The following is a 13,516-nucleotide window of genomic DNA, read 5'->3' on the forward strand; positions in this document are numbered from 1 at the left end:
CCCTAGTCATAACAGAAGGTTTTGCTGCTTAGAATAACATAGCAAATTGTTGTTTTCTGTTTTGACAAGGGAAGATTCCTATTTGAGCTGTACAATTCTTAAAGAAGCTCTCCCCTGTGTGGGTACAGAAAAATAATAAAATCTTGCATAATTACTGATTCTATGTAGCATTTAAATGCTATTCTTGGGGAAAAAACAGAAAATATTTCCTTTTGACCAGTCAGACGAACTAGGTTTATTTGAAATACATTAGAATTAGAAGCCCAGGACATCTTTAATTTTGAAGCCTAGCATTTAAACTCTAAAATATTTCCCAAGTCTTTTTTTTTACTTTAGCCTTGAATAAATCTTTGTTTTTCTTTGTTTCTTTTCAGAAATGGGTGAAATTTAACAGAGATTTTGATAATTTTAAGACACAATGTATACCATGGGAAATGAAGATAAAAGAAATTGAAAGTAAGTTAACATTTATCCACTTAATCTACATGTCTGAATATTATTCTCAACTCATGAAACAACAATCTCTAGTCTTTCACAAAATGTAGATTGTTTCCAGTATTATTCACAAACCAGTACTAAAGTAAAATATTTTGTTACATTAAATATAGCCATCACCATCATTAAGGATTTGTTATCATCTTTATCCATGTTCAGTCTTGATTTCTTACTGCAAGGAAGGAAAATGCTAATACAGTGGTACCTCGAGATACGAGTTTAATTCGTTCCGGACCTGGGCTCTTAAGTCGAGCAGCTCTTATCTCGAACGACTTTTCCCCATAGGAATTAATGTAAATAATTTTAATTGGTTCCAGCCCTCAAAAAACTCACAAAGTTAGTCTAAATTATGCAGACAGACATGTTTTTAATGAAGAAATGTACATGTACATATAAATGAATAATGAAGTTTCTTTCACTTAACTTGTAAACTTTCTTAAACTTTTAAATTTACATATGTTCAACTTCTCTGCCACCCAATCCTGTAGGACAGAGGTCCCCAACCCTTTTTGCACCAGGGACCGGCTTTAAGCGATCAAGAGAGGAATGGGTGAATGAATGGACGGAGGGTGGGAAGGAAGGAAGGAAAGAGGGAAGGGACAGGAACAGAGGAAGGAAGCAAGGAAACTTATGAAAGGGGAGAGTAAGAGAGGAATGAGTGAAGGGAGGGAGGGAGGGAAGAAGGTGGGAAGGAGAAAGAAAAGAAGAAATAGAGGAAGGGAAGGTAAAAGAGAGAAAGAAAAAGAGCAAGAAAGAAAGCAAGAAAGAAAGAAAGAAAGAAAGAAAGAAAGAAAGAAAGAAAGAAAGAAAGAAAGAAAGGGGGAAGGGACAGGAACAGAGGAAGGAAGCAAGGAAACTTATGAAAGGGGAGAGTAAGAGAGGAATGAGTGAAGGGAGGGAGGGAGGGAAGAAGGTGGGAAGGAGAAAGAAAAGAAGAAATAGAGGAAGGGAAGGTAAAAGAGAGAAAGAAAAAGAGCAAGAAAGAAAGCTGCAAGCACCCCCCCGAGCCCCCCAGGCCGGCTGCAACCTTTTAAAACACGCGCGCCGCTTCGCAGCTGTCTCCTGAAGCCGAACGCGGAAGTTAGCGTTTGGCTTCAGGAGACAGCTCCTTGGCGCTTGTATCTCGAATTTGGGCTTGTAAGTAGAACAAAAATATCTCTCCCCTCCCAGCTCTTATCTCGAGTTGCTCTTAAGTAGAGCAGCTCTTATGTCGGGGTTCCACTGTATTCACCTAGAAACTGCAAAATAATGAATACTTCATACAAATAACCTGTTTTCTCATTGTGAGTATTTTGTCATTTCACTAAAGTGTCTGCAGGATTCCCTTAACTTTTCTTTTTTTTTGTTTGCTCAATGGAGTGTGTAAACTACATTCCTTAAATAAATGTCTGAGTACTAAAAAAAATAACACCACTTTTTTCCAACTAATAAATTCTATTAAAACATATGCACTGTGGTTCACTTATCAGATGGAATGGACAGACTGGCATAGGTAAATACTCGTTTCCTTGGTTATCCATACAATTGGAGCCATCATGGGAACTTTCATAAGTCTGTAAAATCTTTTAAGTTTTTTAAGCAGTCTAATTTCTCTTTGTTGTTTGGGGAAAAACTTTCTTGAGTTGACCACTGATGTTTTTATATCCACAAATGTCTGCTGATTTCATTCATTCATACATGTTTCTACAGAGTATCTCTTTTGAAGAATTTCTCAGCACTATTATGATACATTGCAAAAAGCCTAAGATATATTTGGGGAATATACAGAGGTGGGCTGCTGCCAATTCAGACTTGTTATGATTTTGCACAGTTCAGCAAACTGACAAATTCCAGCACTGACTGGCCTGGCCACCCCGCCCCACTCTGCTCTACCCCACCACCCCCATCACACCCCACTCTGCTCCCCTGTTCCTCGCCCCACCTCATTCTGTATCTCACCTCACCTGCCTTGGCCAATGGTTAGAGTGATGCCAGTGTCTAGCTACTGTCTCTCTTACTCTCCTAGACCATGTGGTCCAACTGATTTCCATGTCTCATCCGCTTGCCTATCTTTGACATGGCCTATTCTGCCAGCCACACAGCCCAGTTGATCCCTGCACCTTGTCTGCTTGCCTGCCTTCACTGTGGCCAACTATGCCAACCACATAGCCCAAAAGATTTCTGTGACTCACCTGTTCTGCTCACCATGGCTGCCCGCAAAGGTAAACTGCCTTTCAGGCCTGGTTCTCATCATCCCTCCACCTGCCTGCTGCCTGCTCAGTCTTCACTTTGGGTCGGGGCCTATAGAATACCCCAGTACCTGGCTCTGGCCGTCCTCAAGGCCTCTGCCTGCATGCCACCCACTAGACTTTCACCTCGGGTCAGGGGATATGTTGTCTCTGGCTTTGGCCTTTCCTGGGGCCTCCACCCATATGCTGCCCACTCACCCTTCACCTTGGTCAGGGGACATGCCAGTTCCTAGCTCTGGCTTTCCCCAGGACCTCCATCCACATGCCACAAACACAATCCCCTCTGACCTCAAATTATGCCCTCCTGGGCTGAAGCAATTTATCCAGCCTATGGCCTGCTGCACTCAGGCAAAAGACTGCAGGGAGGGAAGCATGGGCAGTGTGGGCACAGGGGGGACAAAGTCATTTGAGTGTAATTTCTTACCTGTAAAGTCCCATTTGGAAAGGGCTGCAATGGAGAGAAGCAGCAGGGTTGAATCGATCTTGCAACCACTTCTTCCAGTTGTTAGTGTTGGGCAAGCCTCATCACTCATGGAGCCACTCCACGTGCTCTCCGGATGAATGGGTGCTTGAATCTGCCTCTTGTCTTGCACAGCATGACAAAATTTAGTAACTGTGAGCTGCCACTTTCCTCTCAGTCCCAGACACTCCACATGCTCTTTGGCTGCTGCTTCTCTCTTGTGGCTGCTTCTCTCTGTCACTTCTGTTGCCTCTCATCTTGTACAGCACAGCAAAATTTAGCAGCTGTGAGCCACTGCTATCCCAGCAAAAGCTGCTCTGTCTGCTCCTGTCATAAGGGCAAGTAAGTATCGTAATGGCTGTCAGACTCCCAGGAGAAGGGGATCCAGGCGAGCTAACCTAGTCTGTCTGTGTCCTAGGCTTGGATGAATCTTGCTGGGTAATGTGATGTGATGAGGTACATGATGTGCAACACTTGAATTCTGAACGAGTGTTGCTGGGCAATTGCTATTGTGGCTTAATGACTTTGAAGTTTGACCTGATTTGAATCCTGTGTGTGGGCTAATCCTATCACCTTGTAGGTTGCAGCATAAGGGGTTTTGTTTTTACACAGGAATATGATGGCCCAGTCTTTCTGGGACTTTTAACAAAGATAGGGCTGCTTTCCAAAAGCATGTTTCTCCTTTTCTCATCCAGAAATAATATTCTGCCTGTTAATACTTCACTCTTATAGGAGATAGGTAGGTGCTAACTTTCTAAGAATAAAATGATAACAAGAATGTTTAAATACTAGATTTGGTTAAATCTGATTGGTTTTTGTGTGAAATATTTTCGAATAATAGAAACATTGTGATATAATTGCCTGTTAGAAGAAGTTTCTCTGGTTTGTTCCCAGCTGGGACAATTACCATATTTTTCAGAGTATAAGATGCACTTTTTTCCTCCCTAAAAGAGGCTAAAAATATCTTTTTTCAAACCTTTTTTTTCCAGCCCTAACTAGCTGCTAATGATCTTCCCATCTCTTACCTTGCAAGCTGTTTCAGTGTTACTCTCTGCAAAAAATGTTTTCCAAGCTCTAAGTCTCTGCAGGCTTTTTTTCATTGCTCTACTTGCTCAGAATGTTTCTTTCCAGCCTTAGCCAGGTGTTAATGATGTTTCCAGCTCTTATCTGCTTGCAAGCTCTTTTATTATTACTCTCTCTAAATAAGGTGTTTTTAAAGCCCTAACCAGGGGATAAAATAATGTGCTGAACCTGACCAGACTAAGGATGCTAGTCAGGCAGATATTTTTTCCTATTTTCCTCCCCCAAAACTAAGGTGTGTCTTACACTCTGGTGCATCCTGCCTTAAGGGGTTAATCCTGTTCCTATAATTTTGTCTTTCTTATCCTGGGGGTTAATTCTGCCAGGAAAGAGGAAAAGGGAAGTTCCAGGTGTGTATAATGGCTGTACTTAAGTGTTCTATTGTTAGTTTTTTCCAATAGGGGAAGGGCAGGCTTGAGTCACTTGGCCCAGTTTCCTGAGGTTTCTATGAGGTTTTTGGCAATCTCTTTTGGGGTATACTTCCCACATCCAATAATATCAGCTCCAGTTTAATTATTTTGTAAGACTTCTTATTAGAAATATTTTAAAAATTAATGATGTGAATTTAAACTTCCTGAATTTAAATGAAGATCAGCTTCTCCAAATTTTGTGAATCATTTCTTGGCTGGAAAATTGCTTAAAAACAGGGACCAGAAGAAAGCAACCTCAACGCGAAACCAAGAAATACAACAAATGACCACATTGAGAGATTTAAAAATCTTTTCAGTAAATGTCAATGGACTTAATGAACCAAAAAAAAAGAAAACAAATGTTTTCCAAAATTAAGAATCAAAAAGCTCAAATTGTGATACTCCAAGAAGTACATATAAAAAGGAGTAATCGGAATTTATTGTTAAATAATAAAATTGGAAAGATGTATGCTGCATTAGCAGACCAAAGGAAAAGAGGAGTGGCAATGTATGTTGAGAGTTCTATAAATTCCAAACAACTATATAGTGATGATGAAGGTAGAATTTTGATTGTCCAGATTGATATTGAACCCAAATCGCTTGCTATTGTTTCTATATATGCCCCAAATGATGACCAAATTGCATTTTATGAAAAATTACATCAAAAAATTTTAGAATTAAATTTGGAAAATATGTTAATTATTGGAGATTTTAATGCCATAACAAATAGACAATTAGACCATTCGGGGGTGAAGAAAAGTTGTAAAAAGAAAAAAAAGAATTTATTGCCCTCAACTTTTCAAAAAATGAAAGCAGAATTGCTATTGAATGATATATGGAGGGAAAGACATCCTCATAGAAGGCAATATACTTTTTACTCAAACCCCCACAAAATTTGGTGTGGGCCCCCAAAACAACAGCAGAGTATATACACGAAGTAGAAATAGATGTTAATACTTGGGCAGACCATAATCCAGTTATAGTCTATATGAGAAATATTAAAAAACATCGTAATTGGCAAATGAATAGAAATATCTTGAAAGAGAAAGAATATAAAGAATGGATTGAAAAGGAATTAAAAATATTTTTTGAAATCAATAAAAATACAGACACCACCCCTCAGAACTTGTGGGATGCAACTAAAGCATACATAAGAGGATTAACAATATCCTATACTGCAAAATATAATAAAGAAAGAAAAAGAAAATATGAACAATTAATAAATGAATTAAAACAACTAGAGTTTCTATCACAACAAAATGTGAAAAATAAAGACTTGGGGAAAAAATAAATTTAATCAAACACAAAATTAGATTACAAGAACAAAATCAGATACTGGAAAAAATAAAGAAAGCTAAGCAACAATATTTTGAACATGCCAATAAATCAGGTAGATGGTTAGCATATAAACTGAGAAAACAGAGACAATCTAAATTAATTAGACAATTAGAAGATAAAGATGGAATAATAAAATATGACCCAGAGGGAAAAGCAAATATAGTTCAAAACTTTTTAAAAGAATTGTACAAAGATGATAATATTGAAGAAGAAGTCATATTTAAATACCTAGAGAGTGCAGAGTTACCACAAATAACAGAAGAGCAACAAGAAAAGATGGAGAGTCCAATAACAATGGAAGAACTCCTTATAGTTATTAAAAAGCAGAAAAACAACAAAGCCACGGGACCGGACGCTATTCCAGCAGAGTGGTATAAAATAGAAAATGAAGTATTAAGAAATAATATGCTCCAAATTTTTAATGAATGTAGAGTAGATGGTAAAATTCCTAAATCATGGTCGGAATCCTTGATAACTTTAATTCACAAACCAGATACACCAAAAGAAAAAATTAAAAACTATAGACCAATATCTTTATTGAATGTAGACTATAAAATTTTTATAGCAATATATGCAGATAGACTGAAAAATGTGATAAATAGCAAAATTCATTCAGACCAAAATGGTTTCCTTCCAGGTAGACAAATTAAAAATAATCTTAGAACAATTATTAACGTATTAGAGTACTATGAGCAACATTCAGATAAAACATTATCTTTAATGTTCCTAGACGCTCAAAAAGCTTTTGATAACGTGAATTGGACATTTATAAAGATGCAATTAAATAAAATGAGATTCGGCCCCAAATTTGTTAATTTAATAGACGCTATTTACTCAGAACAAACGACAAAAATTATATTAAACAATGAACAATTAGAAGCGTTTAAAATAAATAAAGGAGTGCGGCAAGGATGTCCCATATCACCTCTTCTTTTCATTATGACTTTAGAAGCACTCTTAATAAAAATAAGATCAGACCCAAAGATAAAAGGTTTAACAGTTAGAAAAGAGATATACAAAGTCCAGGCCTTCGCAGATGACTTGACTTTTATAATGGAAGATCCGTTAGTCACAGCACCAAGATTAATCCAAACAATAGAACAATATGGTAAGGTGGCAGGTTTGAAAATAAATAAAAATAAAACAAAAATTATAACTAAAAACATGAGTAAAATACAAGAAAGTAATTTAGAAAGTATTACTGGAATGCAAATAGTTAAAAAAGTAAAATATTTGGGAATATGGCTAACAGCCAAAACAATAACATTAAAAAATGATAATTATATAAAATTAATTAATGAAATTAAAAAGGATCTAGAAATATGGAACAATTTAAAAATATCATTCTTGGGAAGAATTGCCACGATCAAGAAGAATATTTTACCTAAGGTATTATTTTTATTTCAAGTGATCCCAATTAATCCAGGGGCCAATTTTTTTAAAGACTTAACAAATGTGGTTAAAAAAAATTTATGGCAAGGGAAAAAGGCAAGAATTAAGATAAATATGTTAGAAGACATAAAAGAGAGGGGGGGGGGTTTGCGCTCCCAAATTGGAAATTATATTATCAGGCAGCCGCTTTAACATGGATTAAAAATTGGATAACTTTAGAGGACATGAGAACATCAATATTAGAAGGACATGACCTCATGCTTGGCTGGCATGCATTTGTGTGGTATGATAAAGATAAAAATCATTCTTACTTTAAAAGACACACGCTGAGAAAATACTTACTTGATGTCTGGAAAGATATAAAGAAAAACCACTTTTTAACAATTCCAGATTGGGTTACCCCCTTGGATGCAATAATACACCCAAATTCCATTAATGATACAAGAAATATAAGATATAAAGACTTGTTAGACAATCAAATGAAATTGAAATCTAGAATTAAATTACAAGATGAAGGGATACAAATTGATTGGTGGCATTATGCACAGATTAGATCCAGATACCAGAAAGATAGTATACTCTACATATTTAGCAGAAGTAAAAACCTGTTAAGTGAGTTAATCACTAAAAATCATAACAGAGTAATTGGAAAAATATATAAATATTTGATTACCCACAAGAATATTGAATTAACATTAAAAGATAGTATGATACATTGGTGTAGAAACATAGGTAAAGAAATTGATTTAGATACATGGGAGAAAGTTTGGATGTGTAACTGGAGGATGACAAAATCAGTTTCTTTGAAAGAGAACCAAATTAAAATGTTTTATAGATGGCATCTCCCACCAAGTAGATTAGCAAAAATGTTCCCAAAGACATCACCTCTGTGCTGGAAATGTAAGAAAGAAATAGGATCTTACTACCATCAATGGTGGACATGTAATAAAGCTAAAATGTACTGGAAAATGATAGAAAAAATGACAAAAGAAATTACAAAGCAGAAAATAGATTTCACCCCGGAGTTTTGTTTGCTAGGAATTACTAACCAAAATTATAAAAAAGAGATTTTGTACTTGATTATACATATTTTTACAGCGGCAAGGATTATATACGCGCAAAATTGGAAAGGGGAAGATATCCCCAAAGAAGAGGGAGTTATTGCAAAAAATATTAGACTGCGCAGAAATGGACATGATGACAAGACGCTTGAATGAACAGGAAGAAACCAAATTTTATGCAACATGGAACAATGTTTATGAATGGATAGATAAGAATAAAAAAATAAAGAAAGAAGAGTAGCAATAAGTATAGATATCTTAGATGATTTTTTCTTATTAAGATTTATATTAGATCTAGTTTATATAGATAGAATAGAGATTTGTTTTTCCTAAAGAATTTTCTTGACTTGAAATTAATTAGAAATTTTTATATGACATTAAATTTTTTTACTAGATATTTTTTGTATTAGTAGCATTGAATTAGATATTCAATTGTGTATTCCTTTTTCTGTATCTGCAATTATACTTTTGAGAAGAGCAGGGATGATACATCACTACATTGTATGTTAAATGTTTATAAGTTTGTATGTCATTTTAAAGAAAATTAATAAAAATATTGGAAAAAAAAAACAGGCATACTGAAAAAGAGAAATGCAACGTAGCCACCAAATATAGAAAAAATGATTAGACCTGATGATTATATTTTTCAGCATTTTTATAAAACAAACAAGCAGTTTTAGAGAATATTTATTTATTTATTGGATTTGTATGCCGCCCCTCTCCGTGAACTTGGGGTGGCTAACAACAATGGTAAAAACAACATGTGACAATCCAATACTAAAAACAGATAAAAACCCTTGTTATAAAACCAATCATACATACAAACATACCATGCATAAAATGTAGAAGCCTAGGGGGAAAGAATATCTCAGTTCCCTCATGCCTGAATGGCAGAGGTGGGTTTTAAGGAGCTTATGAAAGGCAAGGAGTGTGGGGGCTATTCTAATCTCTGGGGGGAGTTGGTTCCAGAGGGCCGGGGCCACCACAGAGAAGGCTCTTCCCCTGGGTCCCGCCAAATGGCATTCTTTAGTTGACAGGACCCGGAGAAGGCCCACTCTGTGGGACCTAACTGGTCGCTGGGATTCGTGTGGCAGAAGGCGGTTCCGGAGATAATCTGGTCCGGTGCCATGAAGGGCTCTATAGGTCATAACCAACACTTTGAATTGTGACCGGAAACTGATCGGCAACCAATGCAGACTGCGGAGTGTTGGTGTGACATGGGCATATTTAGGAAAGCCCATGATTGCTCTCGCAGCTGCATTCTGCACGATCTGGAGTTTCCAAACACTTTTCAAAGGTAGCCCCATGTAGAGAGCATTGCAGTAGTCGAGCCTCGAGATGATGAGGGCATGAGTGACTGTGAGCAGTGAGTCCCGGTCCAGACAGGGCCGCAACTGGTGCACCAGGCGAACCTGGGCAAATGCCCCCCTCGCAACAGCTGAAAGATGTTTTTCTAATGTGAGCTGTGGATCGAGGAGGACACCCAAGTTGCGGACCCTCTCTGAGGGGGTTAATATTCCCCCCCAGGGTAATGGACGGACAAATGGAATTGTCCTTGGGAGGCAAAACCCACAGCCACTCCGTCTTATCAGGATTTAGTTTGAGTCTGTTGACACCCATCCAGACCCCAACAGCCTCCAGGCACCAGCACATCACTTCCACTGCTTCACTGACTGGACAAGGGGTGGAGATGTAAAGCTGGGTATCATCTGCATATTGATGATACCTCACCCCATGCCCTTGGATGATTTCACCCAGCAGTTTCATGTAGATATTAAATAGTAGGGGGGAGAGGACCGACCCCTGAGGCACCCCACAAGGGAGTAACCTAGAGGTCGACCTCTGACCCCCCACTAACACCGACTGCGACCGACCAGAGAGGTAGGAGGAGAACCACTGAAGAACAGTGCCTCCCACTCCCAACCCCTCCAGCCGGCGCAGAAGGATACCATGGTCGATGGTATCGAAAGCCGCTGAGAGGTCAAGGAGCACCAGGACAGAGGATAAACCCCTGTCCCGCCAGAGATTATCAATCAGAGCGACCAAAGCAGTTTCCGTGCTGTAGCCGGGCCTGAATAGAACATACAGATCTATATAAATCAGATCCAAGTATATTTAACTAATAATTACCATATTTTTTGGAGTATAAGATGAATCCCCCCCCCAAAACAGGGTGAAAATTTGGGTGCATTTTATAAACCAAATGTAGCCCCACCCACCCACCAGCCTCCACCCTTGGCCTCTGCCTCCTAGCAATTTGCCTCCAAACAGCAAACAGCCAGTTTGAGTTTCAGATTCAGCACAGCCTGATTAGCACAAGAAGCTGATTGTTGGTTGGATAGGCCTCCTGATTATCAGCTGTTTCAGGGTGCAGGGATTGCCATTGCCTATTGCCACTTCCATGCATACCATTTTTGGCCTCCACATCCGATTTTTTGGACTGGTCTCAATACCAAGGAAAGTTCTAGAAAAGATAATCAAGCAATGAATCAGTGAACAAACAAAGTGATAACTAAAAACCAACATGGGTTTGTCAAAAACAGATCAGGCCAGATTAATTTTATTGCATTCTTTGCCAAAGTGACAAAATTAGTGGATCAGAGGAATGCTGTTGATGTGGTTTACTTGGACTTCAGTAAGCCATTTGACAAAGTAGACCATAATCTATCTACCACTAGATAAAGTAGAAAAATGTGGGATGGACAGCAACACTACTAGATGGATTCAAAGCTGGCTAACCAACCACACTCAGCGTGTAGTGCTCAATGGAACGATCATTTTCATCAATGATTTGAATGAGAGGATAAATTAATTAATTAATTAATTAGATTTCTATGCCGCCCTTCTCGAGGCGACTCAGGGTGGCATACAACATTAATATAACAATATATAAGAAATCGGGACTTCCGGTCTGGATTGAGACCGCAGCGGAGTCTCCCCGGGCAGGGCTCTGCCCCGAGACTCCTTCTACCCCTCCGAAGGTCGCCGTTTGCGATGGCCCGATCCTAGAACAGGGGGCTCCCCTCTGTCCGAGGAGCCATCGCCGAAGCTCCAGAGACAGCGGTTTGCCCCGCAGCTTCGGAGAAGGGAGAACCGATCCTCCTTCCATAGGAGGATACGGTCAGAGCGTTCTCTCCAAACCTAGCGGGAAGCAACGAAAAGTTAAAGAAAGTGGAAACTATTACAGCCTACTTGATTGAAAAAGAATACAACAGACAAGAAAACCCAAGGTAAAATTTTATTGTTTCATGTGAAAAACAGATCATAGTAAAAGTTTTAAGTGAAAGTTATTTTTTTTTTACAAGGCGAAGGTGAAAGCTATTGGACAATTTGTATCCAACCGCAAGTTATAGCCGGATCTAATTTTTTTTCTCTCACTTTCATTTTTTTTTCACTTTGAACCTGAATTTTGGAATTTAAAAAAAAACTTTTTTTTAGATGGACTAATAAAATAATTTAAATTTGACATGAAAATAGAAAAGATTTGATTTGTCAAAAGTTAATATGCAATGATGATTGGAATCTGGAAATTTTAAATCGTCAACAAATACTGTGTTCTGGGCTCTAATTTTGACAGCGGAGGAACACACTTTTGCTGCTTTTTTTTTTCTTCTTTGCCATTTTTTCCACAACAATAAAATGAAATAAATCACTAATTTGAAAACAAATGGGAAATAAATGAACTGAAATACTAAAGTTAAAAGAATTTACTCAGCCTTTTTTTTTTTTGGATTATTTGCCTTTGGATTATTGCATTTGGATTACTTGCTGATCGTTTTTGGATTATTTGCGGAGATCTTCTTTGCATCTGCCTCGGAGTGTGAAGCATAAATTGACTCCATCTTAAGACCTACTTGCTTCCATCTGTCTTGGACTGGGAAATATAAACTGACTCCATTTTAAAATAAAAGGAAAACTTTTAATTTGATTTTGCTTCTGAGTTGAAAATTGGAACTAAACAGAAACTTACTTCTTGACATTTGGATTTATAACTTTTCTCTATCAACAAAGACTACTTGACTCATAAGAAGAATATAAGTATATAATATTGATATCTTGTTTTCCAGATTAATCACTTTCTTTTCCTTCTATTTTTTTTTTGTGTGTTTATTGCTGTTTCTAAAAGAAATTTGACCTAAAACATATGCGTTGTTAATAAACCTTGGTTTCCTGCTCTTCCTTAGTGGAATTAAAATACCCCCTTTTCTCTCTTTTTCTTAGAATACTCCTTTTTATTTATCTGGTTACTCTTTCTTTTTCTTTTCTTTTTTTCTTCTCTTTCTTTCTCTTCTTTTCTTTTCACATTCTTCTTCTTTTATTCTTCCTTTTCTCTTAAAAATAGTTACTTTCCCATTTTCTCTTCCTATTAGACCCTCTTCCTTTTTCTTTTTCTTTTAAAAGTGTTATACTTATTTCCTTTGGCTTTGCTAATTTAAATTTAAAAAAATAATAATAATAACACATTGTGAATTTTGCTAGCAACTTGATTTATATAATTGTTGTTCTTATTAAGTAATAATATATTGTTATATTTTAAGGGAAATTGGTAATAAGGCAAATTGAACAGGTTTGGAATTTATAGGAATTCTTTTCCTTTTACTACACATAAATTAACAGTAATTCTAAATTTGAAATAGTGAACTCAAATTTGAAAATGTCAAGCACTTCAACTTATGTCAAAACAGTTAAAAAGCAAGAAGCGGCAGCAACTTCTTCCCCACAAGGGTCACCCCATCCCTCCCCGACACACCAGGTGTTATCTGTAACCATGTCTATTAAGGAGAAAGACAAAGAAAAATCAATGCAGTCCAACTTCACAACAATACAAGAAACCTTGAATACAATGAAGGACTTTATGTTCAAATCTCAAGAAGATGCAACTCAACAACGAGAGGCTATAAAAGAGGATGCAATACAACAAAGAGAAGCCATAAAATCCGAGTTGGCGGAATTTAAAATAGAGATGGCAGAACTGAAAGCTGACATGGGAGAAATGAAGGCACAGATAAAGGAGATGCAACAAACACTACAAGAAAGTGAAGATCATGTTTA

At 37.3% G+C, this 13,516-nt stretch overlaps 1 protein-coding gene across 1 annotated transcript in view; it reads left to right on the top strand.

Annotated features, from left to right (window-relative positions):
- LOC139153842 (transmembrane channel-like protein 2) overlaps positions 1–13,516 on the top strand; it is a 590,027-nt gene that overhangs the window by 257,896 nt on the left and 318,615 nt on the right. The window contains 1 exon segment of the mRNA XM_070728265.1: positions 375–456. Within this exon segment, the coding sequence (XP_070584366.1) occupies positions 375–456 (82 nt within the window).

The sequence above is a fragment of the Erythrolamprus reginae genome, chromosome Z (assembly GCF_031021105.1).
Source record: "Erythrolamprus reginae isolate rEryReg1 chromosome Z, rEryReg1.hap1, whole genome shotgun sequence".
NCBI classification, from domain to species: Eukaryota; Metazoa; Chordata; class Lepidosauria; order Squamata; family Dipsadidae; genus Erythrolamprus; species Erythrolamprus reginae.